General features: G+C 44.7%; 1 protein-coding gene across 2 annotated transcripts in view; it reads right to left on the reverse strand.

Moving 5' to 3' along the window:
- Positions 1 to 27,790, reverse strand: part of IGF2BP3 (insulin like growth factor 2 mRNA binding protein 3) — a 343,371-nt gene that overhangs the window by 211,731 nt on the left and 103,850 nt on the right. Inside the window, exon 4 of one of the 2 annotated variants that reach the window (XM_063921725.1) lies at positions 3,944 to 4,016. The exons of the other annotated variant lie outside the window; for it this stretch is intronic. Within the exon in view, the coding sequence (XP_063777795.1) occupies positions 3,944 to 4,009 (66 nt within the window). The 5' untranslated portion in view covers positions 4,010 to 4,016. The remainder of the gene's footprint in view (positions 1 to 3,943; positions 4,017 to 27,790) is intronic. 2 annotated transcript variants of the gene reach the window in all.

Below are 27,790 nucleotides of genomic sequence, written 5' to 3' on the forward strand. Positions count from 1 at the left end.
CAATTATGTGGAAAACTTCCCCATGAAGTTCCCACTCTGCCGGGTGGAGGTCGTGCCTACTGAGGAAGTCTGCTTCCCAGTTTCCATTCCCGGAATGAAACACTGCTGACAGTGTTATCACATGATTTTCCGCCCAGCGAAAAGTCCTTGCAGTTTTTGCCACTGCCCTCCTGCTTCTTGTGCCGCCCTGTCTATTTACGTGGGCGACTGCCGTGATATTTTATCCCACTGGATCAATACCGGCTGACCTTGAAGCAGAGGTCTTGCTAAGCTTAGAGCATTATAAATTTACCCTTAGCTATATTTATGTGGAGAAAAATCTCCAGACTTGATCACACTCCCTGGAAATTTTTTCCTTGTGTGACTGCTCCCCAGCCTCTCGGGCTGGCCTCCGTGGTCACCAACATCCAAAACTGAATGCCGAATCTGCGGCCCTCTAGAAGATGAGCACTCTGTAACCACCACAGGAGAGACACCCTTGTCCTTGGATATAGGGTTATCCGCTGATGCATCTGAAGATGCGATCCGGACCATTTGTCCAGCAGATCCCACTGAAAAGTTCTTGCATGAAATCTGCCGACTGGAATTGCTTCGAAGGAAGTCACCATTTTTTTACCATGGCCCTTGTGCAATGATGCACTGATTTTAGGAGGTTCCTGACTAGCTCGGATAACTCCCTGGCTTTCTCTTCCGGGAGAAACACCTTTTTCTGGACTGTGTCCAGAATCATCCCTAAGCACAGGAGACTTGTTGTCGGGATCAGCTGCGATTTTGGAATATTTAGAATCCACCCCTGCTGTTGTAACAGTATCCGAGATAGTGCTACTCCGACCTCCAACTGTTCCCTGGACTTTGCCCTTATCAGGAGATCGTCCAAGTAAGGGATAATTAAGACGCCTTTTCTTCGAAGAAGAACCATCATTTCGGCCATTACCTTGGTAAAGACCCGGGGTGCCGTAGACAATCCAAACGGCAGCGTCTGAAACTGATAGTGACAGTTCTGTACCACGAACCTGAGGTACCCTTAGTGATAAGGGCAAATTTTGGACATGGAGGTAAGCAACCCTGATGTCTCGGGACACCAGATAGTCCCCTTCTTCCCGGTTCGTTATCACTGCTCTGAGTGACTCCATCTTGATTTGAACCTTTGTAAGTGTTCAAATTTTTTTAGATTTAGAATAGGTCTCACCTAGCCTTCTGGCTTCAGTACCACAATATAGTGTGGAATAATACCCCCTTTTCTTGTTGTAGGAGGGGTAATTTAATTATCACCTGCTGGGAATACAGCTCGTGAATTTTTTCCCATACTGCCTCCTTGTCGGAGGGAGACCTTGGTAAAGCAGACTTCAGGAGCCTGCGCAGGGGAAACGTCTCGACATTCCAAACTGTACCCCTGGGATACTACTTGTAGGATCCAGGGGTCCTGTACGGTCTCAGCGTCATGCTGAGAGCTTGTCAGAAGCGGTGGAACGCTTCTGTTCCTGGGAATGGGCTGCCTGCTGCAGTCTTCTTCCCTTTCCTCTATCCCTGGGCAGATATGACTCTTATAGGGACGAAAGGACTGAAGCTGAAAAGACGGTGTCTTTTTCTGCAGAGATGTGACTTAGGGTAAAAACGGTGGATTTTCCAGCAGTTGCCGTGGCCACCAGGTCCGATGGACCGACCCCAAATAACTCCTCTTCCTTTATACGGCAATACACCTTTGTGCCGTTTGGAATCTGCATCACCTGACCACTGTCGTGTCCATAAACATCTTCTGGCAGATATGGACATCGCACTTACTCTTGATGCCAGAGTGCAAATATCCCTCTGTGCATCTCGCATATATAGAAATACATCCTTTAAATGCTCTATAGTCAATAAAATACTGTCCCTGTCAAGGGTATCAATATTTTTAGTCAGGGAATCCGACCAAGCCACCCCAGCTCTGCACATCCAGGCTGAGGCGATCGCTGGTCGCAGTATAACACCAGTATGTGTGTATATACTTTTTATGATATTTTTCCAGCCTCCTGTCAGCTGGCTCCTTGAGGACGGCCCTATCTATAGACGGTACCGCCACTTGTTCTGATAAGCGTGTGAGCGCCTTATCCACCCTAAGGGGTGTTTCCCAACGCGCCCTAACTTCTGGCGGGAAAGGGTATACCGCCCATATTTTCTATCGGGGGGAACCCACGCATCATCACACACTTCATTTAATTTATCTGATTCAGGAAAAACTACGGTAGTTTTTTCACATCCCACATAATACCCTCTTTTGTGGTACTTGTAGTATCAGAAATATGTAACACCTCCTTCATTGCCCTTAACGTGTGGCCCTAATAAGGAATACGTTTGTTTATTCACCGTCGACACTGGATTCAGTGTCCCTGTCTGTGTCTGTGTCGACCGACTAAAGTAAACGGGCGTTTTAAAAACCCCTGACGGTGTTTTTGAGACGTCTGGACCGGTACTAATTGTTTGTCGGCCGTCTCATGTCGTCAACCGACCTTGGCGCGTGTTGACATTATCACGTAATTCCCTAAATAAGCCATCCATTCCGGTGTCGACTCCCTAGAGAGTGACATCACCATTACAGGCAATTGCTCCGCCTCCTCACCAACATCGTCCTCATACATGTCGACACACACGTACCGACACACAGCACACACACAGGGAATGCTCTGATAGAGGACAGGACCCACTAGCCCTTTGGAGAGACAGAGGGAGAGTTAGCCAGCACACACCAAAAACGCTATAATTATATAGGGACAACCTTATATAAGTGTTTTCCCTTATAGCATCTTTTTTATATATTTCTAACGCCAAATTAGTGCCCCCCCTCTCTGTTTTAACCCTGTTTCTGTAGTGCAGTGCAGGGGAGAGCCTGGGAGCCTTCCCTCCAGCCTTTCTGTGAGGGAAAATGGCGCTGTGTGCTGAGGAGATAGGCCCCGCCCCTTTTTCGGCGGCCTCGTCTCCCGCTCTTAACGGATTCTGGCAGGGGTTAAATATCTCCATATAGCCCCCGGAGGCTATATGTGAGGTATTTTTAGCCAAAAAAGGTTTTCATTTGCCTCCCAGGGCGCCCCCCTCCCAGCGCCCTGCACCCTCAGTGACTGCCGTGTGAAGTGTGCTGAGAGGAAAATGGCGCACAGCTGCAGTGCTGTGCGCTACCTTAAGAAGACTGAGGAGTCTTCTGCCGCCGATTCTGGACCTCTTCTCGTTTCAGCATCTGCAAGGGGGCCGGCGGCGAGGCTCCGGTGACCATCCAGGCTGTACCTGTGATCGTCCCTCTGGAGCTAATGTCCAGTAGCCAAGAAGCCAATCCATCCTGCACGCAGGTGAGTTCACTTCTTCTCCCCTAAGTCCCTCGTTGCAGTGATCCTGTTGCCAGCAGGACTCACTGTAAAATAAAAAACCTAAGCTAAACTTTTCTAAGCAGCTCTTTAGGAGAGCCACCTAGATTGCACCCTTCTCGGCCGGGCACAAAAATCTAACTGAGGCTTGGAGGAGGGTCATGGGGGGAGGAGCCAGTGCACACCACCTGATCCTAAAGCTTTACTTTTTGTGCCCTGTCTCCTGCGGAGCCGCTATTCCCCATGGTCCTTTCAGGAACCCCAGCATCCACTAGGACGATAGAGAAAACTACTATATTGCCTCTCCTCTTCAAAGAACATATCGGAGGTCCATGCATGATCTAGCAACCTCAAGACAAAAAAAAGTATAGAACTTAAACAGATAAGGTGGATGAGTAATTGGCACATTCATTTTTTATTACTTGAGTTTTAACTACTACATTTTAAGGTGCTTATCTTTACACATTCCACAGTTCTCACTAGATAATTAGAAGACTGCAGAGACCTGAAATATACCAAGGGAATATATTTGGAATAATCATTAATGATTCTTTTTTTGGAGGAGAACATCTACTTATATATTTTCCCCCACAGTGGCTTGCACTCACACAGGTCAATCTTACTGCTGGGGTGATCGCTTGTGGGTCCTGTAACGTATATTCAGGCAACTTCATATGATTCCTAGAGATAAAAGCACATAAATAAAAAAAATAAAAAAAATCTCCCTCCAGATCTGCACCATAGCCATATTGCGTGTCACACTGGAGCCCTGGAAATATCAGTACTCCGTAAGTACTCTTGTTTTACACTGCTGGTTAACTTTTTTTTTTATATGGGATAAAAATAAGATTTTACTTACCGATAAATCTATTTCTCGGAGTCCGTAGTGGATGCTGGGGTTCCTGAAAGGACCATGGGGAATAGCGGCTCCGCAGGAGACAGGGCACAAAAAGTAAAGCTTTTCCAGATCAGGTGGTGTGCACTGGCTCCTCCCCCTATGACCCTCCTCCAGACTCCAGTTAGGTACTGTGCCCGGACGAGCGTACACAATAAGGGAGGATTTTGAATCCCGGGTAAGACTCATACCAGCCACACCAATCACACCGTACAACCTGTGATCTAAACCCAGTTAACAGTATGATAACAGCGGAGCCTCTGAAAGATGGCTTCCTTCAACAATAACCCGAATTAGTTAACAATAACTATGTACAATTTATGCAGATAATCCGCACTTGGGATGGGCGCCCAGCATCCACTACGGACTCCGAGAAATAGATTTATCGGTAAGTAAAATCTTATTTTCTCTATCGTCCTAGTGGATGCTGGGGTTCCTGAAAGGACCATGGGGATTATACCAAAGCTCCCAAACGGGCGGGAGAGTGCGGATGACTCTGCAGCACCGAATGAGAGAACTCCAGGTCCTCCTTAGCCAGAGTATCAAATTTGTAAAATTTTACAAACGTGTTCTCCCCTGACCACGTAGCTGCTCGGCAAAGTTGTAATGCCGAGACCCCTCGGGCAGCCGCCCAAGATGAGCCCACCTTCCTTGTGGAGTGGGCCTTTACAGATTTAGGCTGTGGCAGGCCTGCCACAGAATGTGCAAGTTGGATTGTGCTACAGATCCAACGAGCAATCGTCTGCTTAGACGCAGGAGCACCCATCTTGTTGGGTGCATACAATATAAACAACGAGTCAGATTTTCTGACTCCAGCTGTCCTTGCAATATATATTTTTAATGCTCTGACAACGTCCAGTAACTTGGAGTCCTCCAAGTCACTTGTAGCCGCAGGCACTACAATAGGCTGGTTCAGATGAAATGCTGACACCACCTTAGGGAGAAAATGCGGACGAGTCCGCAGTTCTGCCCTGTCCGAATGGAAAATCAGATATGGGCTTTTGTAAGATAAAGCTGCCAATTCTGATACTCTCCTGGCAGAAGCCAGGGCTAGAAGCATGGTCACTTTCCAAGTGAGATATTTCAAATCCACCTTATTTAGTGGTTCAAACCAATGAGATTTTTGAAAGTCCAAAACCACATTGAGATCCCACGGTGCCACTGGAGGCACCACAGGAGGCTGTATATGCAGCACTCCCTTAACAAAGGTCTGGACTTCAGGGACTGAAGCCAATTCTTTTTGAAAGAAAATCGACAGGGCCGAAATTTGAACCTTAATAGATCCCAATTTGAGACCCATAGACAATCCTGATTGCAGGAAATGTAGGAATCGACCCAGTTGAAATTCCTCCGTCGGAGCACTCCGATCTTCGCACCACGCAACATATTTTCGCCAAATTCGGTGATAATGTTGCACGGTTACTTCCTTCCTTGCTTTAATCAAAGTAGGAATGACTTCTTCCGGCATGCCTTTTTCCTTTAGGATCCGGCGTTCAACCGCCATGCCGTCAAACGCAGCCGCGGTAAGTCTTGAAACAGACAGGGACCCTGCTGAAGCAAGTCCCTCCTTAGAGGTAGAGGCCACGGATCTTCCGTGATCATCTCTTGAAGTTCCGGGTACCAAGTCCTTCTTGGCCAATCCGGAACCACTAGTATCGTTCTTACGCCTCTTTGCCGTATAATTCTCAATACTTTTGGTATGAGAGGCAGAGGAGGAAACACATACACCGACTGGTACACCCAAGGCGTTACCAGCGCGTCCACAGCTATTGCCTGCGGATCTCTTGACCTGGCGCAATACCTGTCCAGTTTTTTGTTGAGGCGAGACGCCATCATGTCCACCATTGGTCTTTCCCAACGGGTTACCAGCATGTGGAAGACTTCTGGATGAAGTCCCCACTCTCCCGGGTGAAGATCGTGTCTGCTGAGGAAGTCTGCTTCCCAGTTGTCCACTCCCGGGATGAACACTGCTGACAGTGCTATCACATGATTCTCTGCCCAGCGAAGAATCCTTGCAGCTTCTGCCATTGCACTCCTGCTTCTTGTGCCGCCCTGTCTGTTCACATGGGCGACTGCCGTGATGTTGTCCGACTGGATCAACACCGGTTTTCCCTGAAGCAGAGGTTCTGCCTGGCTTAGAGCATTGTATATTGCTCTTAGTTCCAGAATGTTTATGTGAAGAGACGTTTCCAGACTCGTCCATACTCCCTGGAAGTTTCTTCCTTGTGTGACTGCTCCCCAGCCTCTCAGGCTGGCGTCCGTGGTCACCAGGATCCAATCCTGTATGCCGAATCTGCGGCCCTCCAATAGATGAGGACTCTGCAACCACCACAGAAGAGACACCCTTGTCCTTGGAGACAGGGTTATCCGTAGGTGCATCTGAAGATGCGACCCTGACCATTTGTCCAACAGATCCCTCTGGAAAATTTGTGCATGGAATCTGCCGAATGGAATTGCTTCGTAAGAAGCCACCATTTTTCCCAGGACTCTTGTGCATTGATGTACAGACACCTTTCCTGGTTTTAGGAGGTTCCTGACAAGCTCGGATAACTCCTTGGCTTTTTCCTCCGGGAGAAAAACCTTTTTCTGAACCGTGTCCAGAATCATCCCTAGGAACAGCAGACGAGTTGTCGGCATTAACTGGGATTTTGGAATATTCAGAATCCACCCGTGCTGTTTTAGCACTTCTTGAGACAGTGCTAATCCCATCTCTAGCTGTTCTCTGGACCTTGCCCTTATTAAGAGATCGTCCAAGTATGGGATAATTAATATGCCTTTTCTTCGAAAAAGAATCATCATCTCGGCCATTACCTTTGTAAAGATCCGAGGTGCCGTGGACAATCCGAACGGCAGCGTCTGAAACTGATAGTGACAGTTTTGTACAACGAACCTGAGGTACCCCTGGTGTGAGGGGTAAATTGGAACGTGGAGATACGCATCCTTGATGTCCAAGGATACCATAAAGTCCCCCTCTTCCAGGTTCGCTATCACTGCTCTGAGTGACTCCATCTTGAACTTGAACTTCTTTATGTACAGGTTCAAGGACTTCAGATTTAGAATAGGCCTTACCGAGCCATCCGGCTTCGGTACCACAAAAAGAGTGGAATAATACCCCTTCCCTTGTTGTAGAAGAGGTACCTTGACTATCACCTGCTGAGAGTACAGCTTGTGAATGGCTTCCAAAACCGTCTCCCTTTCGGAGGGGGACGTTGGTAAAGCAGACTTCAGGAAACGGCGAGGTGGATCTGTCTCTAATTCCAACCTGTACCCTTGAGATATTATCTGCAGGATCCAGGGATCTACCTGCGAGTGAGCCCACTGCGCGCTGTAATTTTTGAGACGACCGCCCACCGTCCCCGAGTCCGCTTGAGAAGCCCCAGCGTCATGCTGAGGCTTTTGTAGAAGCCGGGGAGGGCTTCTGTTCCTGGGAAGGAGCTGCGTGTTGCTGTCTCTTCCCTCGACCTCTGCCTCGTGGCAGATATGAATAGCCCTTTGCTCTCTTATTTTTAAAGGAACGAAAGGGCTGCGGTTGAAAAGTCGGTGCCTTTTTCTGTTGGGGAGTGACTTGAGGTAGAAAGGTGGATTTCCCGGCTGTAGCCGTGGCCACCAAATCTGATAGACCGACTCCAAATAACTCCTCCCCTTTATACGGCAAAACTTCCATATGCCGTTTTGAATCCGCATCGCCTGTCCACTGTCGCGTCCATAAAGCTCTTCTGGCCGAAATGGACATAGCACTTACCCGTGATGCCAGTGTGCAGATATCCCTCTGTGCATCACGCATATAAAGAAATGCATCCTTTATTTGTTCTAACGACAGTAAAATATTGTCCCTGTCCAGGGTATCAATATTTTCAATCAGGGACTCTGACCAAACTACCCCAGCACTGCCCATCCAGGCAGTCGCTACAGCTGGTCGTAGTATAACACCTGCATGTGTGTATATACTTTTTTGGATATTTTCCATCCTCCTATCTGATGGATCTTTAAGTGCGGCCGTCTCAGGAGAGGGTAACGCCACTTGTTTAGATAAGCGTGTTAGCGCCTTGTCCACCCTAGGAGGTGTTTCCCAGCGCTCCCTAACCTCTGGCGGGAAAGGGTATAATGCCAATAATTTCTTTGAAATTATCAGCTTTTTATCAGGGGCAACCCACGCTTCATTACACACGTCATTTAATTCTTCTGATTCAGGAAAAACTATAGGTAGTTTTTTCACACCCCACATAATACCCTGTTTAGTGGTACCTGTAGTATCAGCTAAATGTAACGCCTCCTTCATTGCCAAAATCATATAACGTGTGGCCCTACTGGAAAATACGGTTGATTCGTCACCGTCACCACTGGAGTCAGTGCCTGCGTCTGGGTCTGTGTCGACCGACTGAGGCAAAGGGCGTTTCACAGCCCCTGACGGTGTCTGAGTCGCCTGGACAGGCACTAATTGATTGTCCGGCCGCCTCATGTCGTCAAACGACTGCTTTAGCGTGTTGACACTATCCCGTAGTTCCATAAATAAAGGCATCCATTCTGGTGTCGACTCCCTAGGGGGTGACATCCTCATATTTGGCAATTGCTCCGCCTCCACACCAATATCGTCCTCATACATGTCGACACACACGTACCGACACACAGCAGACACACAGGGAATGCTCCTAACGAAGACAGGACCCACTAGCCCTTTGGGGAGACAGAGGGAGAGTTTGCCAGCACACACCAAAAGCGCTATATATATATCAGGGATAGCCTTATAATAAGTGCTCCCTTATAGCTGCTTTGTTATATCAAAATATCGCCATAAATTTGCCCCCCCCTCTCTGTTTTACCCTGTTTCTGTAGTGCAGTGCAGGGGAGAGACTTGGGAGCCGTCCTGACCAGCGGAGCTGTGAGAGGAAATGGCGCCGTGTGCTGAGGAGATAGGCCCCGCCCCTTTTCTGGCGGGCTCGTCTCCCGCTATTTAGAGAAATCAGGCAGGGGTTAAATATCTCCATATAGCCTCTAGGGGCTATATGTGAGGTATTTTTAGCCTTTATATAGGTTACATTTGCCTCCCAGGGCGCCCCCCCCCCAGCGCCCTGCACCCTCAGTGACCGCGTGTGAAGTGTGCTGAGAGGAAAATGGCGCACAGCTGCAGTGCTGTGCGCTACCTTTAGAAGACTGCAGGAGTCTTCAGCCGCCGATTCTGGACCTCTTCTGACTTCAGCATCTGCAAGGGGGCCGGCGGCGCGGCTCCGGTGACCATCCAGGCTGTACCTGTGATCGTCCCTCTGGAGCTTGATGTCCAGTAGCCAAGAAGCCAATCCATCCTGCACGCAGGTGAGTTGACTCCTTCTCCCCTCAGTCCCTCGCTGCAGTGATCCTGTTGCCAGCAGGAATCACTGTAAAATAAAAAACCTAGCTAAACTTTTTCTAAGCAGCTCTTTAGGAGAGCCACCTAGATTGCACCCTTCTCGGCCGGGCACAAAAATCTAACTGGAGTCTGGAGGAGGGTCATAGGGGGAGGAGCCAGTGCACACCACCTGATCTGGAAAAGCTTTACTTTTTGTGCCCTGTCTCCTGCGGAGCCGCTATTCCCCATGGTCCTTTCAGGAACCCCAGCATCCACTAGGACGATAGAGAAAATATTTAGTAAACTAATCATAAATTACGTTTCAAAAACTTTCAGGGGAAAAAAAAATATACCCCACAACTTAATATTCATTACCATCAACATTCTTTATGATATCTGGCACCTTGGATCCATATTTATTCAAAACCTAAAACAAAATTTATAAAAAACAAACAAAACTAAACATAAACAAAGGGGGGAATTCAATTTTGTATTTGGGCACCCTCACTGATAACAGGCAGCAGCTTCCACCGACACTACTAAAAGCTTGCTAATTGCATTCACTTAAAAATGCTAATGTTAGAGTAGCAGAGAAAAAAAGGCTGCTTTTGGCACCAGCCTTGTCCTCCAATAGGTACGCAAAAGAATTTAAGGTTGAATTACAATTACAGGCTGGGACACTTAATGAAGAGCATCAATGAAGCACAGAGAGGCTGGAACTGGGACATGTGGTAGTGGAATATAGTCCAATTACAATTAGACAGCCTTACCCCCCCAGTGGGTCACAGATACAGACCTTTCTGGGTTGAGTTCAATACACAAAGAACATTACATAGACTTATGTCAATCAATAGATCAAAAAGGTCCCAATCCCTAGAACAAAGTGCAGGTGATTTAACTGTACATCAATCCTATGTATTGTCCTTGGGATGCAGTTATTTCTCACTGTCCTGGTGTCCTCACACTGCCCAGTCTTTTCAGCATCTACTTATCAAAAAGGACACAACTTGTATTACTTTTACTTACATTTAATTGCTGGGTTTTGTTCTGACCTCTCTCTGTCACCTACTAGCGTAGGTGACAGGGTATCAGGAGGGGAGCTCAAAACATTGTTGCACTTGGGCTCACTACTCACAAATTCCGCCAGTGCTAGTGGGAACACTAGTAATGTAGTAACAAAAAAAAATTGCATGGATTTACAGTATCATTTTTTTTTTTATATGAAATCCAGATCCAAAACACACAAGATTTTTGCCAAAACAAAGATTTTTATATAGCCACAGATTGCAGGTTCAGATTGTCTAAAGAAAACAGTTTGAGGTCTAATTATTAAAAAAATATTCGTAGAATATCCCTCCAAAGAGACATGTTTTTCGGGAAGAACCCTCAAATCTTCATTATCCCCTGAATGTACACATAGGGGACAATAATGGGAACCGGTCTTTATGTCGACACGCATTAGGTCGCCCACTATTGATCGACATGGTCACTAGGTCAACATGTTTTTAATTTTATTTATTTTTTACTTTTTTATAATTTACGATCCACATGGACTACGATTGGGAATAGTAACCAGGGCCTAGCACAGCGGAGCAAGGTACCTTGCCTGGAGCATGGCGAGTGAAGAAAGCCATGCGAGGGGATATGTTGCACTAATTGGGGTTCCCGGTCACTTTACAAAGAAAACACCCTCAAAAAAAAAAAAACACCTCATGTCGACCTTTTTCCATGTCAACCTAATGACCGTGTCGACCAATAATGGTCAACCTAATGACTGTCGACCCTATGATCCACACCCACCATGGTATCTGCTGTGATCCCTTATTTTTGATGACAGAAGCAGCTCCATTAGGTTTCTATGGGGATTGCTTAATTAACAAGTTTAGCAAGCTCTTGCACGCAAAGTATTCCAGAGCTTGTTCCCGGGTGTGTTCACCATTGTAGCCTACGTACACTCTGCAAAAGTTACCTAGAAGTCAGCCAGACACAGAATCTGTGTAATCCATGAGTGTCTTGGTTTAAAGGGATAGCTTCATTTTAATAGACCCTGGTAGAACAATTTCTTATTATCGCTATAAGGAATCATAATTATTGGTTCTAAGTTTGATAAACTGGACTCTTTATGTTATTTAACAGAGCTGAAAGATATTAAAGGGGTTTAAAGATTAAAAAAAAACCTATTCATAAGCCTAACAATAGGAACTTGAAAAAAGTAGACTCAGTTTTAAAAACGTGTGACCTAGATAATGGGAGGAATTCAATTGTTTATCACACCCATAGTCCCGTCAATTGTGCTTTTTTTATTGTGCTTCTCACACCCAAAGAGGATGGGGTTAGCGGTGTAAAGCAGCTAAACCCAACCAAAGAAATTGGCATGGTGCGAAAAGTCCCATTTGAGCACTCAAACGGGCCACTTTTAGCTCATTACAGCTTGCCACCCTTGGGGGAAGGGGGGATGAGAGAGTTTAGATGCAGGTGCCGATGCTGATCATGCCCGAATGGAGCTACAATTAAATAGCCCCAGCAGGAAAATCTATTGAATCTCACCCCATAAGCCAAAAAAATAAATAAAAAAAAAGACCCTAAAACAGCAGAAAAATGAGTTCTCTTCACAAGCTTTAAGCATTCCAGGCTTTTTATCCTCAAACTTTTTAGTGCTTGTAGAAGCATGCTGTTAGCAGCACTGTATCTTTCTCCTAGGGACACAGCAGCAGGTACTGTACAGCCACCTAAGCATTTAACATGGGGCAGTCATTAACTCCAGTTATTTTTGAACATCCCTTAATCCTGATGAGTCAGTGCTGTGTAATTCATTTAATAATGGCCCTGGAATGTTGCAAGTCCACCCTTTTGTCATGATATAAAATGCATAGGTTGTGCAAAGTTGTATTAAATTGTTCTTACAAAAAGGAAAATTTAGAGAAAATGAAGACATAATTGTGTAGATGTGTACTGGACCATTTTTACTGGATTTGACGCAGTCATCGTCCAGTTTTGGATTTGCATTTTTTTTCTCTCTTTTTTTTTAAATTGACAACAATAAAAATTCCCGTCAATTCTGACCACCTCACAATATTGTTTTCACCAATATTAGTTGAAGGCTGCAGCGAGCTAGCCGATTACTAAGCAATACAGCAGTGGCTCAAACACATGGCAGTTTATAGGATCTCTGTGAAACATTGCTATAGCCTACACGGGTACAGTGCACAGAACAGTACAAACAATAGATCTTTATTTTATTTTATTTTTACATTTACTTGCACCTCGGTTTAAACTGCGTGGCGTCACAGGGCTTAGAGTGACGTGAACAAATTGCACTAGGTACAGCACAGCATACAGCAGGTGAAGACAACTCGGCATACAGCAGCATGCCCCCATACAGTTACTTTAAACAGCACAGCCACTTGTGAGCCTGGATACAGAACAGAGTACAGTGCAGTATGCATTAGAATAAAATGGCGCAAAGTCCAGGCCACAGTGCCTTATTTAGAATTTATGTCCAGCGAGAATCCAACGCCGGGAAGATGACATTTGGCCTCGATGGGGTTCAGAGTCTGGCAGGATTCCTGGAGTTCAGAGCGGTCTGGATTCCTTGGAATCCGGGTGGCTCAGCTCTAGTGTATGAAATTCAATTAGCCGTGGTAATATACTGCTGAGGTCCCTAAACAAAATCCCTGATAAGCTCATTTTTTTTTGGTGGAAACACATAGATCCAAAAACATTCAACATAAATCCTATGTATTTTCACCCAGAGAAAATTTTTTAAAAAAAACCTCATTTAATTGAATTGCCAGAGAAGACAGCCTGTTTTGTCCGCGCATAATGAAATTCCCCCTTTAGCGGAAAGCAAACCCAAGATCTTGGGTACTATGAGGCAGTAATGCCGACCATTACACCAATAATTTCCATGCAACTAGAGCACCCACAATCTTTTTTAAAAGTTACATCCTATCCCCAATTAATTTGTATTCATTTGGAAGGCCATACAAAACCAAAAAGTGTGCAGGAGCCCTTCAAAATTCCAAAATATATTCTACTGAACAGATACCTTAGCTAAATGAGCAACAATAGCTTCTATTGCAATATAACTTCTCTCAAGCACACAGACAAAAGGAGGCAGTTTATTCTTCCAATTTATAGTGATCTGGAGCTATTCAATTGTTTGCTCAACCACCGCGCTAGTTGCGATGACCGAATTTGCATGCCCAAACGCGCTGGATTAGCAACACTGTGGTAAATTAAATTCTATGACGATTGAATAGTGGCGGGAAGTCGCTCCAGTCGCTATTCAATTCAGCTCATGTTAAGTCGGCGAATGCCCGTTCGCCCGGACTTAACAGGTTGATTTGTCGGGAGAACGGGCATTCTCCGACTTAACTGCCCGGCGCGATGGTGGCCGCGCGGCAGCACTTTTGTCGGATTTCCTCTCGCATCCCCCGGGGGTGAGAGACGAATTCCCAACAATTGAGTGTCCCTTGGCGCTGTATTGAATAGCACCAGGAGCTAATTCCTGACGCTATTCAACTGTCGAATAATTGAAATCGACCCCATTAAGTAGCTTCTCCTGTTGTAAGTGCTGAGCACGCTACAGTAAAGGCACACTCAGCACTTGCGCCCAGCCCTAAAGCCCTATTTTCAGCAATTTTCTACTCACAAATCATAGTATTTAAGAAGAAACAAGAAGAAATCTGTATTGTCGACGCACTGGACAGAAGTATTTCTTCATAAAATATAACCCCTATTAGATATATCAAAATAGGATATGCATTTGTTATTAATATCCCAGACTACAGTGAAACAGAGGTCAAAACCACAGAAACAAACACATACGTGAATTGAAAGAAATAGAATTTGTGAATAAAGTGCGTCGACAATACAGATTTCTTTTTGTTTCTTCTTCTTAAATACTACTTGTGCGGACTGTGGTCGATAGCACCCCCTGGATATATTGGGGTCGATTCTATTCGGCAATTTAAGAATAGCGCCAGGAATTAGCTCCCGACGCTATTCAATTCAGCTGCTAGTGACCCGCAATTGTCGGGAATTCTTCTCATCCCCGGGGGATGAGAGAAGAAACCCGACAAAAGTGCTGCCTCGCGGCCGGCGCGAGGCTGATTCTGTCGGGAATCAGCATCGCCGCGGGTAGTTAGGTCGGAGAATGCCCATTCTCCTGACAAAACTACCTGTTAAGTCGGCGAGAACAGGACATCGCCGACTTAACTGGAGCAGAATTGAATAGCGTCGGGAGCTAATTCCCGGCGCTATTCTTAAGTTGCCGAATAGAATCGACCCCATTGAGCATTGTCTCTCATTTTGGGAAAGGGGTTTTCATTAGTGGATTTGTGGTGACGAATTACATATATCCACAATAAAATAAAACATAAAAAGTATTGTGTGCAGATACTAATTCTTTTTACTCACAAATCAGGAAGGTGAGTAGAAATCTGCGATAAGTGTAGCCTCGTGACTGGTCACAAAAACTGATAAAGCACCACCTAGATATATTAAGGGACAATTAATGCAATAGTCCAGTGGGTCCCAAAATTTTTGAATCACGGTACTCTAAAGTATCAATTTTTTTCACGGCACCCCTAGGTCAAAAGCTTCTTACTGAGAAAATTATAAAGAAATATTAAATTAAGTACACTGTGTTCATATGTCATCCTTAGGTTCAGTTGTGTGGCGAGGGGCAACCTTTGCTTCTATTTGTCCACATGTGTTATGATTGGCAGCCACCAGCACTGGTTTTGTCTATTACATTGACCATAAATAATCTGAATTGGGCCTGGATCACCTATCCAAGGCACCCCTGCAACTGTCCCAAGGCACCCCAGTGTGACACAGCACACAGTTTGAGAACCTCTGCAATAGTCTATTAAAATAAGTGAACAGTTGCACCAAGATAGCAGTAGATTTTTAGGGGGTGCTCAATTCTTATATGGGAACTTAGCAAAATTCCTGTGTAAGAACAGAATTGCGCATTTGGTGTTGGACTAAAAACATCACTCGGTATTCCAGATTTAACTATATTCACATTTACCAACACTGGTGAGAATTTTTTTTTTTTCTTATGTTGGGTCAGTAATAGAGCATAGGTTATAGCTAGGAAATCTGTAATGAAAACCTATGCACATTTTAGTCTATGTTTATCCTACACACACACACACACACATTAATAAACTATGGCTACAATTAAAGCAAAAATAGATTAAGAGGGAATGTAAACATTCTCCTGCAGTGACTAGTAGAAATCTGTAAAAAGTTGGGCTTTAGGGTGCCCAAACTGCGGTTTTGGCAGCACACCTAATACTTTTATCTGGTGTAGCAGCTTTACACGTCTAAACTTGTGATGAGCGGGTTCGGTTCCTCGGAAACCGAACCCCCCCCGAACTTCACCCATTTTACACGGGTCCAAGGCATACTCGGATTCTCCCGTATGGCTCGGTTAATCAGAGCGCGCCCGAACGTCATCATCCCGCTGTCGGATTCTCGCGAGATTCGGATTCTATATAAGCAGCCGCGCTTCGCCGCCATTTTCACTCGTGCATTGGAAATGTTAGGGAGAGGACGTGGCTGGCATCCTCTCCGTTTATTAATGTTGATGCAAATATTTGTGCTTATTGCTTAATTGTGGGGACTGGGGAGCAGCTGTATTATATAGGAGGAGTACAGCGCAGAGTTTTGCTGACAGTGACCACCAGTATACGTTGTCTGCCTGAAAAACACTCCATATCTGTGCTCAGTGTGCTGCATATATCTGTGCTCACACTGCTTTATTGTGGGGACTGGGGACCAGCAGTATTACATAGGAGGAGTACAGTGCAGAGTTTTGCTGACAGTGACCACCAGTATATATATAGCAGTACGGTACGGAAGGCCACTGCTCTACCTACCTCTGTGTCGTCAAGTATACTATCCATCCATACCTGTGGTGCATTTCAGTTGTGCGCAGTATATATAGTAGTAGGCCATTGCTATTGATACTGGCATATAATTCCACACATTAAAAAATGGAGAACAAAAATGTGGAGGTTAAAATAGGGAAAGATCAAGACCCACTTCCACCTCGTGCTGAAGCTGCTGCCACTAGTCATGGCCAAGACGATGAAATGCCATCAACGTCGTCTGCCAAGGCCGATGCCCAATGTCATAGTAGAGAGCATGTAAAATCAAAAAAACAAAAGTTCAGTTAAATGACCCAAAAATCAAAATTAAAAGCGTCTGATGAGAAGCGTAAACTTGCCAATATGCCATTTACGATACGGAGTGGCAAGGAATGGCTGAGGCCTTGGCCTATGTTCATGGCTAGTGGTTCAGATTCACATGAGGATGGAAGCACTCATCCTCTCGCTAGAAAACTGCAGTGCCACTCCTAGATGGGCCAGGTGTTTGTGTCAGCCACTTGTGTCGCTTAGCTTAGCCATCCAGCTACCTCGGTGCAAATTTTAGGACTAAAAATAATATTGTGAGGTGTGAAGAATAGACTGAAAATGAGTGTAAATTATGGTTATTGAGGTTAATAATACTATGGGATCAAAATGACCCCAAAATTCTATAATTTAAGCTGTTTTTGACGTTTTTTTGTAAAAAAACACCCGAATCCAAAACACACCCGAATCAGCCAAAAAATTTTCAGGGAGGTTTTGCCAAAACACGTCCGAATCCAAAACACGGCCGCGGAACCGAATCCAAAACCCGAAAAATTTCCGGTGCACATCACTAGTCTAAACCCGATGCATTTGTGCGCAATAGGTATGGGGCACCCGCTGCACTTGCGCCCATTTGTGGAACAATTAGATATCGCCTGTTGGGTGCTCATTACTTACACACTTCCAAAAAAAACAAAAACACCTCTCATCTCCACCCCCTCCCCCAAAAAGACATCTTTTAAAGCAGGGCTATGAATAGCTAATAGGATAAAGATTAGACATTTTATATATCTAAAACCACTTTATTTAAATTTTGCACTCTATGTTCAAGCAGTACTTGTCCAAAGTGCACTATAAAAAAAAATAAAAAATTTCCTATTCATAAATACCTGGTTAGCTGCACACAAACTAAAGTATAGTCACAACATTACTGAGCTATAGCCGACATACATTCCCTTCTTTACCTAAGGTACTTATGCAAAAGCTAATCCAACAGCTTTGGACTGGTGGGTCAGAATATTCACACGAACCCTAACTTCGATCACAATGTATAGGAAGTGTTTTACTGAATAAACACGATGGCTCTGAAAGTATATATTAATCATGCCAAGTCCAAAACAGAAAGAAAAAAAAAATGAAAATATTTGCATTGGCAAAATTATGGCAAGCTCAGTTAACGTTCATAGGTGAAACCTTCCAGGTTTCATACAGAGGCAATACCTGTGACAGGAACACTGGACAACTATTGGGAAACTTATAAACTCATTCATGATGTACACAAAAGGAATGTAGGCAAGTGGGAATCTACAAACAGGAGAGGAACAGTCTTCAACATTTATAAATGGACAGGTCACTAACAAAATTAGAGCAATCACCAACTGCAGTGCACATTCTGATTATCTGCTGAAAAAGTAGGCACAGATGAGCAGATTGAGAATGAGGGGGAAACTCAGTGGCTTTTTTAACCCATAAGTAAGGAGCACCCTTGAGATGTCAAGCAGAAATCCGTATAGGCAATGCACCTAGAAGCTTTGCTTTACGTGTCTAAACACTGTGCATAATGGCCGCCTACCCATTACTTGGATGCGTCTAAAATCAACACAACCCCCCTTGAATGTGTTACAGTACTCAAACAATAGTGAAAAATGCTTTTAAATATAGAAAGCTAAATCATATTTTAAAAAAATTGTGCCTGAAAACTTTCCTCCCACTTAAGCACATTGCTTTAATGGGAAAAACAGCAGAGTTGTGAGTTCCAGTTCTGCACCTGACAAATCTTTATGTACTCTTCAGGTGCAAGTAGATTTCAGGGGAGCAATTCAATTGTTTACAATAATTAGCTCCCATCTAAAATGTACGGTTGCAAATTCATTCATTTGTGCGACCAGACCCATGCTGGTTACATTCTCAATCCTAACGCATGGGATTAGCAACGTCACACAGCTTTTTCCATGCTAAGTGCCAGGTGCCCATCCTACCCGCAGTCAAGACCATCCCTGATGCCCTAGTTTGTGGATTCCTAACTGCACATTAGGAAGGTGCAAGCAGAAATCCGCAATAAGGGGGTCATTCCGACCTGATCGCATGCTAGGATTTTTCGCAGCACTGCGATCAGTTCAGAACTGTGCATGCGTATGCACCGTAATGCGCAAGCACGTCATACGCGTACAAAGCGGATCATTGCTGAGCGATGGATTTTATGAAGAATCCATTCGCACAGCCGATCGCAAGGAGATTGACAGGAAGGGGGCGTTTGTGGGTGTCAACTGACCGTTTTCTGGGAGTGGTTGGAAAAACGTAGGTGTGTCCAAGCGTTTGCAGGGCATCAATTCCGGGCAAGAACAGGCTGAAGTGATCGCAAGGGTTGAGTAAGATCTGAGCTACTCGAAAACTGCACAAATTTTTTTTCGTACCGCTCGGCTGCACATACGATCACACACTTGCAAAGCAAACATACTCTCTCCTACAGGCGGCGACTATCCGTTCACAGCGCTGCAAAAAAATAGCTAGCGAGCGATCAACTCAGAATGACCCCCTAAGTGCAGCCTCTGGACTGTTTGCACAAACCACTTCTCTTAAGTGGCCAGGAATTAAATTTAAGAGCTAATTCCCTCAAACAATTGATCTCCCAACCTCCCCACCCACAACTTAATCTGGATACACACTAGACAATATTTTAAATGATTTGCCTGATTCCAACAGATTGGAACGACAAATTGTTCAAATCAAGTGTGTACACTGTATTTGCGCTCCCTCGACGTCTTCTGGATGGCCCTACATGCAGCTCAATCTGAGGATATAGTCAACGACAACATACTTCTGGGTGTGGCCACGGCCTATATCTTTTGCAAGATTGCACAGTCTGCATACACTATATCGTTTGCCCTGGCGTTCAAGGGAAATAGCTGACATTCTGCTTTCTTGAACAATCAGGTAAATACAACATAGCACTAAAACTATACTATTATAATGACAATACCATCTCCTACAGCCAAGTTCTTGCAAGGTTGATCTACCAAAAAAAACTGGCTTGCTTTATTTTTTTCCCTCAAGCATTGACTGTATGTGGTAAGGGGCGATATCCTTACACCATTTTTGCATAAGTAGTTACCCAGAGGACACGCAACGCTGATAAAAAAAAAAAAAATAATAGTAAGGAGGGTGGAGTGCTGGTTATATCTGGTTTGTTTTTGTTCAAATGCTACAACATCTTTCTTCTCTTCCCAGGTAGTGTTTGCATTTATTTTCTCCAACATCTTTCTGCTCTTCCCAGGTATTGTTTGCATCTATCCTGCGTGTCTTGTTTTGATAAATCTAGTCAAATCCTTTTTAATTTATACTACTAATTGTACTTGTGTGATGAAAAACATATATAATAAAATATAGTGTCCAGAGTTTAACACACAATACGATTCTCAGACAATTAACGCAATGCTTTAATACTTAAGTCTACCTCTAGGTGGCACCTCCAGTAAAGGCTCCTAAAGTCCGTGACAAGCTACAAATTCTCAGTTTTAATAAAGCACTGGGGGAAAAAAGAAAAGAAAAAAAAGTGCAACAAGAGGTAAATACAGATAGGGAGGTGTGATGTGTAGGAGTCAAGGAGGAGTGAGGTCTTGTTTTCTGGGCAAAGTATACTTCTAATCAGTCTTGTAAATAAAAGTCCTTTCTCCAGAGTGAGTCACTCAGACCAATATTTGACAGCAAAAATATACTATTGCAACACAAACTTCATATAATGTATCCGCAAACTTTCTGGCCATGCAATGTAATACTGTACTGTTCAGAAACTTCCAGCTACTACATTCAACTAATTTTACAAACAATCTGAAAAAGTAGCAATTAAGAGAACTTGTGTAAATATTGTTTGGGTTTTTTTTTCTATTGTATACACACACTATATCCAAAACAAGCAGGGGCACTCATTGGTCGTGTACAAAGAAATGCATGACAACTGTGCCATATCAGAACTGACCGTTGTCATGTGGATTTCTATGTACAAGACCCCAGATTTTTATTACTTTTTTTTCACAAAAACCATAACTTTGTTACTATACTTTGTGTGAAGTTTACCACAAATGTGTGAGTCAACATCCAAGACTGTATGCATACCCTTGGGTTGTCATTGGTAACACTATAACCTTAACTGAGACGTCTTAAGTGCTGATATCCCAGATATGAACAGCTCAGCACCTAAATGTATACAACCGACAAAGGGTATAGGAGTAAATGTGGTGCCCAAAAAGTCAATTTCTATTTGACACCTTTAACCTTAGGCATCACAAAAATTACTAGATCAAATTTTTCAAGACCCAATCTGTAAAATCTACGCAAACTTTAAAAAATAAATTTGGCACAGTATATCAACAAATTAGCAAGCTATTTATAATGTGGAAATGGTTTCAAATATGGCCACTTTATTATTTTAGGTAAACATTTAAGGTGTAGATAAGACAAGTCATTACCACCTACAAACCCAGGTGTGTTTTAACTCCTTATACAGGTTGAGTATCCCTTATCCAAAAGCCCTCATTATTGATAAAGATCTCTCTCTACACACATAGATAATATATATATATATATATCTCTATCTCTATCTATCCACATACGTATATACATACACGTACACAATGGATAAGGGATACTCAACCTGTAATATGCCTAGATTATTTAGCAGAATTATAGTTCATTTATCTGCCCCCAAACCCCAGTGATTTTCAAGCCTCAGAAGTATTGATACATTTGTTTTGAAATTACTTTGCATACTGGCGAAGAAAAAAAACAAACAAACATGTAAGAATGACCATGTAATACAGTAAATTATGTTAAAACCAAAATTTTCTGATTTCAATTTAAAACATTCTATTGTTCATACTATGCTGCCCATTTGAATCAAACATCTTGCATTTCAGGTCTGCCTTTATTTTGTTATGAGAAGTAATTCATGAATAAGCAACTGAGAGGACATTCTTAATATAGATCCTGCTGTAAAATGGCTTGGTAAAGAAAAAAAGAAAAAAATCTTTAAAAATTTTAAACACTGGACATTATACAAAATTCTATTTGAGGTTATGAAGATACAATTGTATCACAAGTGGAATAATGGTTTTAAACAAATTTATGCTTATTACTTAAAAAAAAAAAAAATCTATTCCCTTGAGCTATATATTTAGAAATAAGATCAGAAAAGTATTCACATGATCTGCATACAAAATAAATCACTACTACTTATTTAAACATGAGTGGGAAGGAGGTCACAGATGTTTCTTTTCAGGGACAAAAGAATGAGAGACAAAAATGTTCAAGTTAACAGTCGGCCATTACGTCTTTTGACAACAGAAGTTTGTATTTGGGGGATGGGAGGAATTGACAATTTAGAATTCTGTTGAAGTTGGAAAGTGGCGGAGGGGGGAGCTGTTAAAAAGGATTTGTGCTTTCAGCTGTTTCTACCATTCTATTGGAGACTGGAGTAGGTACCAAGAGTACAACAACATTAGCCACGACAAAATAAGGAATGAAAAACAAAATGAAAAGGAAGATCTTTAATTCAACTAAGCAGAGCAGGCTCAAAAGGAAAAAAAAAAAAAACCCAAAACTTAAAACTTAATAGTAGGTTGAAAGCAGAAACGGATCTCAAATCCTATTTGAAATGATTTTAGCAATCGTTGGACAACAAATACAATTAAATATTTTTATATATAAAAAAAGAAAAGAAATAAAAGATACACAAAAATTAACAGTGCAACATTATATGTATAAAATAAGGAATGGTGACATAATAGGTAAAAATAAGAATTTACTTACCGATAATTCTATTTCTCGTAGTCCGTAGTGGATGCTGGGGACTCCGTCAGGACCATGGGGGAATAGCGGCTCCGCAGGAGACAGGGCACAAAAAGTAAGCTTTTAGGATCACATGGTGTGTACTGGCTCCTCCCCCTATGACCCTCCTCCAAGCCTCAGTTAGGTACTGTGCCCGGACGAGCGTACACAATAAGGAAGGATATTGAACCCCGGGTAAGACTCATACCAGCCACACCAATCACACCGTATAACTTGTGATCTGAACCCAGTTAACAGTATGACAAACGTAGGAGCCTCTGAACAGACGGCTCACAACAAATAACAACCCGATTTTTTTGTAACAATAACTATGTACAAGTATTGCAGACAATCCGCACTTGGGATGGGCGCCCAGCATCCACTACGGACTACGAGAAATAGAATTATCGGTAAGTAAATTCTTATTTTCTCTAACGTCCTAAGTGGATGCTGGGGACTCCGTCAGGACCATGGGGATTATACCAAAGCTCCCAAACGGGCGGGAGAGTGCGGATGACTCTGCAGCACCGAATGAGAGAACTCAAGGTCCTCCTCAGCCAGGGTATCAAATTTGTAGAATTTTGCAAACGTGTTTGCCCCTGACCAAGTAGCAGCTCGGCAGAGTTGTAATGCCGAGACTCCCCGGGCAGCCGCCCAGGATGAGCCCACTTTCCTTGTGGAATGGGCCTTGACAGATTTAGGTTGTGGCAAGCCTGCCACAGAATGTGCAAGTTGAATTGTGCTACAAATCCAACGAGCAATCGTCTGCTTAGAAGCAGGAGCACCCATCTTGTTGGGTGCATACAATATAAGCAGTGAGTCAGACTTTCTGACTCCAGCCGTTCTTGAAATATATATTTTCAATGCCCGGACCACGTCCAACAACTTGGAATCCTCCAACTCGTTAGTAGCCGCAGGCACCACAATAGGCTGGTTCAGGTGAAACGCTGACACCACCTTAGGCAGAAAATGAGGACGCGTCCGCAGTTCTGCCCTGTCCGTATGGAAAATCAGATATGGGCTCTTATATGATAAAGCCGCCAATTCTGATACTCTCCTGGCTGAAGCCAGGGCCAGTAGCATGGTTACTTTCCATGTAAGATACTTCATCTCCACCGATTTGAGCGGCTCAAACCAATGGGATTTTAGAAAATCCAAGACTACATTAAGATCCCACGGTGCCACTGGGGGCACAACCGGGGGCTGTATATGTAGTACTCCTTTTACAAAAGTCTGGACTTCAGGAACTGAAGCCAATTCTTTCTGGAAGAAAATCGACAGGGCCGAAATTTGAACCTTAATGGACCCCAATTTGAGGCCCATAGACAATCCTGTTTGCAGGAAATGTAGGAATCGACCCAGTTGAAATTCCTCCGTGGGGGCCTTCCTGGCCTCACACCACGCAACATATTTCCTCCAAATGCGGTGATAATGTTGTGCAGTCACCTCCTTCCTGGCCTTTACCAGTGTAGGAATGACCTCTTCCGGAATGCCTTTTTCCTTTAGAATTCGGCGTTCAACCGCCATGCCGTCAAACGCAGCCGCGGTAAGTCTTGGAATAGACACGGTCCCTGCTGAAGCAGGTCCCGTCTTAGAGGTAGAGGCCACGGATCCTCCGTGAGCATCTCTTGAAGTTCCGGGTACCAAGTTCTTCTTGGCCAATCCGGAGCCACTAGTATCGTTCTTACTCCCTTTTGCCGTATAATTCTCAGTACTTTTGGTATGAGAGGCAGAGGAGGGAACACATACACTGACTGGAACACCCACGGTGTTACCAGAGCGTCCACAGCTATTGCCTGAGGATCTCTTGACCTGGCGCAATACCTGTCCAGTTTTTTGTTGAGGCGGGACGCCATCATATCCACCTTTGGTTTTTCCCAACGGTTCACAATCATGTGGAAGACTTCTGGATGAAGTTCCCACTCTCCCGGGTGTAGATCGTGTCTGCTGAGGAAGTCTGCTTCCCAGTTGTCCACTCCCGGAATGAATACTGCTGACAGTGCTATCACATGATCTTCCGCCCAGCAAAGAATCCTTGCAGCTTCTGCCATTGCTGTCCTGCTTCTTGTGCCCCCATGTCTGTTTACGTGGGCGACTGCCGTGATGTTGTCCGACTGGATCAACACCGGCTGACCCTGAAGCAGGGGTTTTGCCAGACTTAGAGCATTGTAAATCGCTCTTAGCTCCAGTATATTTATGTGAAGAGACATCTCCAGGCTTGACCATACTCCCTGGAAGTTTCTTCCTTGTGTGACCGCTCCCCAGCCTCTCAGACTGGCATCAGTGGTCACCAGGACCCAGCCCTGTATGCCGAATCTGCGGCCCTCTAACAGATGAGCACTCTGCAACCACCACAGAAGAGACACCCTTGTCCGTGGCGATAAGGTTATCCGCTGATGCATCTGCAGATGCGATCCGGACCATTTGTCCAGCAGATCCCACTGAAAAGTTTGTGCGTGGAATCTGCCGAATGGAATCGCTTCGTAAGAAGCCACCATCTTTCCCAGGACTCTTGTGCATTGATGCACAGACACTGTCCCTGGTTTTAGGAGGTTCCTGACAAGTTCGGATAACTCCCTGGCTTTCTCCTCCGGAAGAAACACCTTTTTCTGAACCGTGTCCAGAATCATTCCCAGGAACAGCAGACGTGTCGTCGGGGTCAACTGAGATTTTGGAAAATTCAGAATCCACCCGTGTTGTTGCAGCACTAGTTGGGTTAGTGCTACTCCGTCTTCCAGCTGTTCTCTGGATCTTGCCCTTATCAGGAGATCGTCCAAGTAAGGGATAATTAATACGCCTCTTCTTCGTAGAAGGATCATCATTTCGGCCATTACCTTGGTAAAGACCCGAGGTGCCGTGGACAATCCAAACGGCAGCGTCTGAAACTGATAATGACAGTTTTGCACCACGAACCTGAGGTACCCTTGATGTGAAGGGCAAATTGGGACATGCAGGTAAGCGTCCTTTATGTCCAGGGACACCATAAAGTCCCCTTCTTCCAGATTCGCTATCACTGCTCTGAGTGACTCCATCTTGAACTTGAATTTTTGTATGTACAGGTTCAAAGATTTGAGATTTAGAATAGGTCTTACCGAGCCGTCCGGCTTCGGTACCACAAATAGCGTGGAGTAATACCCCTTTCCCTGTTGTAGGAGGGGTACCTTGACTATCACCTGCTGAGCAAACAGCTTGTGAATGGCTTCCAATACCGTCGCCCTGTCCGAGGGAGACGTTGGCAAAAGCAGACTTTAGGAACCGGCGAGGGGGAGACTTCTCGAATTCCAACCTGTAACCCTGAGATACTACCTGTAGAATCCAGGGGTCCACCTGTGAGCAAGCCCACTGTGCGCTGAAATTCTTGAGTCGACCCCCCACCGTTCCTGAGTCCGCTTGTAAGGCCCCAGCGTCATGCTGAGGGCTTTGCAGAACCCTGGGAGGGCTTCTGTTCCTGGGCAGGGGCTGCTTGCTGCCCTCTCTTACCCCTTCCTCTGCCCCGAGGCAGATATGACTGTCCTTTTGTCCGCTTGTTCTTATAGGAACGAAAGGACTGCGGCTGAAAAGACGGTGTCTTTTTCTGTAGGGAGGGGGTCGAGGTAAAAAATAAGAATTTACTTACCGATAATTCTATTTCTCGGAGTCCGTAGTGGATGCTGGGGTTCCTGAAAGGACCATGGGGAATAGCGGCTCCGCAGGAGACAGGGCACAAAAAGTAAAGCTTTACGATCAGGTGGTGTGTACTGGCTCCTCCCCCTATGACCCTCCTCCAAGCCTCAGTTAGGTACTGTGCCCGGACGAGCGTACACAATAAGGAAGGATTTATGAATCCCGGGTAAGACTCATACCAGCCACACCAATCACACCGTACAACCTGTGATCTAAACCCAGTTAACAGTATGATAACAGCGGAGCCTCTGAAAAGATGGCTCGCAACAATAATAACCCGATTTTTGTAACTAAGTACAAGTAATGCAGATAATCCGCACTTGGGATGGGCGCCCAGCATCCACTACGGACTCCGAGAAATAGAATTATCGGTAAGTAAATTCTTATTTTCTCTATCGTCCTAGTGGATGCTGGGGTTCCTGAAAGGACCATGGGGATTATACCAAAGCTCCCAAACGGGCGGGAGAGTGCGGATGACTCTGCAGCACCGAATGAGAGAACTCCAGGTCCTCCTTAGCCAGGGTATCAAATTTGTAGAATTTTACAAACGTGTTCTCCCCCGACCACGTAGCCGCTCGGCAGAGTTGTAATGCCGAGACCCCTCGGGCAGCCGCCCAAGAAGAACCCACCTTCCTTGTGGAGTGGGCTTTTACCGATTTTGGCTGTGGCAGGCCTGCCACAGAATGTGCAAGCTGAATCGTACTACAAATCCAGCGAGCAATAGTCTGCTTAGACGCAGGAGCGCCCAACTTGTTGGGAGCATATAGTATAAACAGCGAGTCAGATTTCCTGACTCCAGCTGTCCTTGAAATGTATATTTTTAAAGCTCTGACAACGTCCAACAACTTGGAGTCCTCCAAGTCGCTTGTAGCCGCAGGCACTACAATAGGTTGGTTCAGATGAAATGCTGACACCACCTTAGGGAGAAAATGCGGACGAGTCCGCAGTTCTGCCCTGTCCGAATGGAAAATCAGATATGGGCTTTTGTAAGATAAAGCTGCCAGTTCTGACACTCTCCTGGCCGAAGCCAGGGCTAGTAGCATGGTCACTTTCCATGTGAGATATTTCAAATCCACAGTTTTTAGTGGTTCAAACCAATGAGATTTGAGAAAGTCCAAAACAACATTGAGATCCCACGGTGCCACTGGAGGCACCACAGGGGGCTGTATATGCAGCACTCCCTTAACAAAAGTCTGGACTTCAGGAACTGAAGCCAATTCTTTTTGGAAGAAAATCGACAGGGCCGAAATTTGAACCTTAATAGATCCCAATTTGAGACCCATAGACAATCCTGATTGCAGGAAATGTAGGAATCGACCCAGTTGAAATTCCTCCGTCGGAGCACTCCGATCCTCGCACCACGCAACATATTTTCGCCAAATGCGGTGATAATGTTGCGCGGTTACTTCCTTCCTTGCTTTAATCAAAGTAGGAATGACTTCTTCCGGCATGCCTTTTTCCTTTAGGATCCGGCGTTCAACCGCCATGCCGTCAAACGCAGCCGCGGTAAGTCTTGAAACAGACAGGGACCCTGCTGAAGCAAGTCCCTTCTCAGAGGTAGAGGCCACGGATCTTCCGTGATCATCTCTTGAAGTTCCGGGTA

Source organism: Pseudophryne corroboree, chromosome 5, assembly GCF_028390025.1.
Source record: "Pseudophryne corroboree isolate aPseCor3 chromosome 5, aPseCor3.hap2, whole genome shotgun sequence".
In the NCBI taxonomy this organism is placed as follows: Eukaryota; Metazoa; Chordata; class Amphibia; order Anura; family Myobatrachidae; genus Pseudophryne; species Pseudophryne corroboree.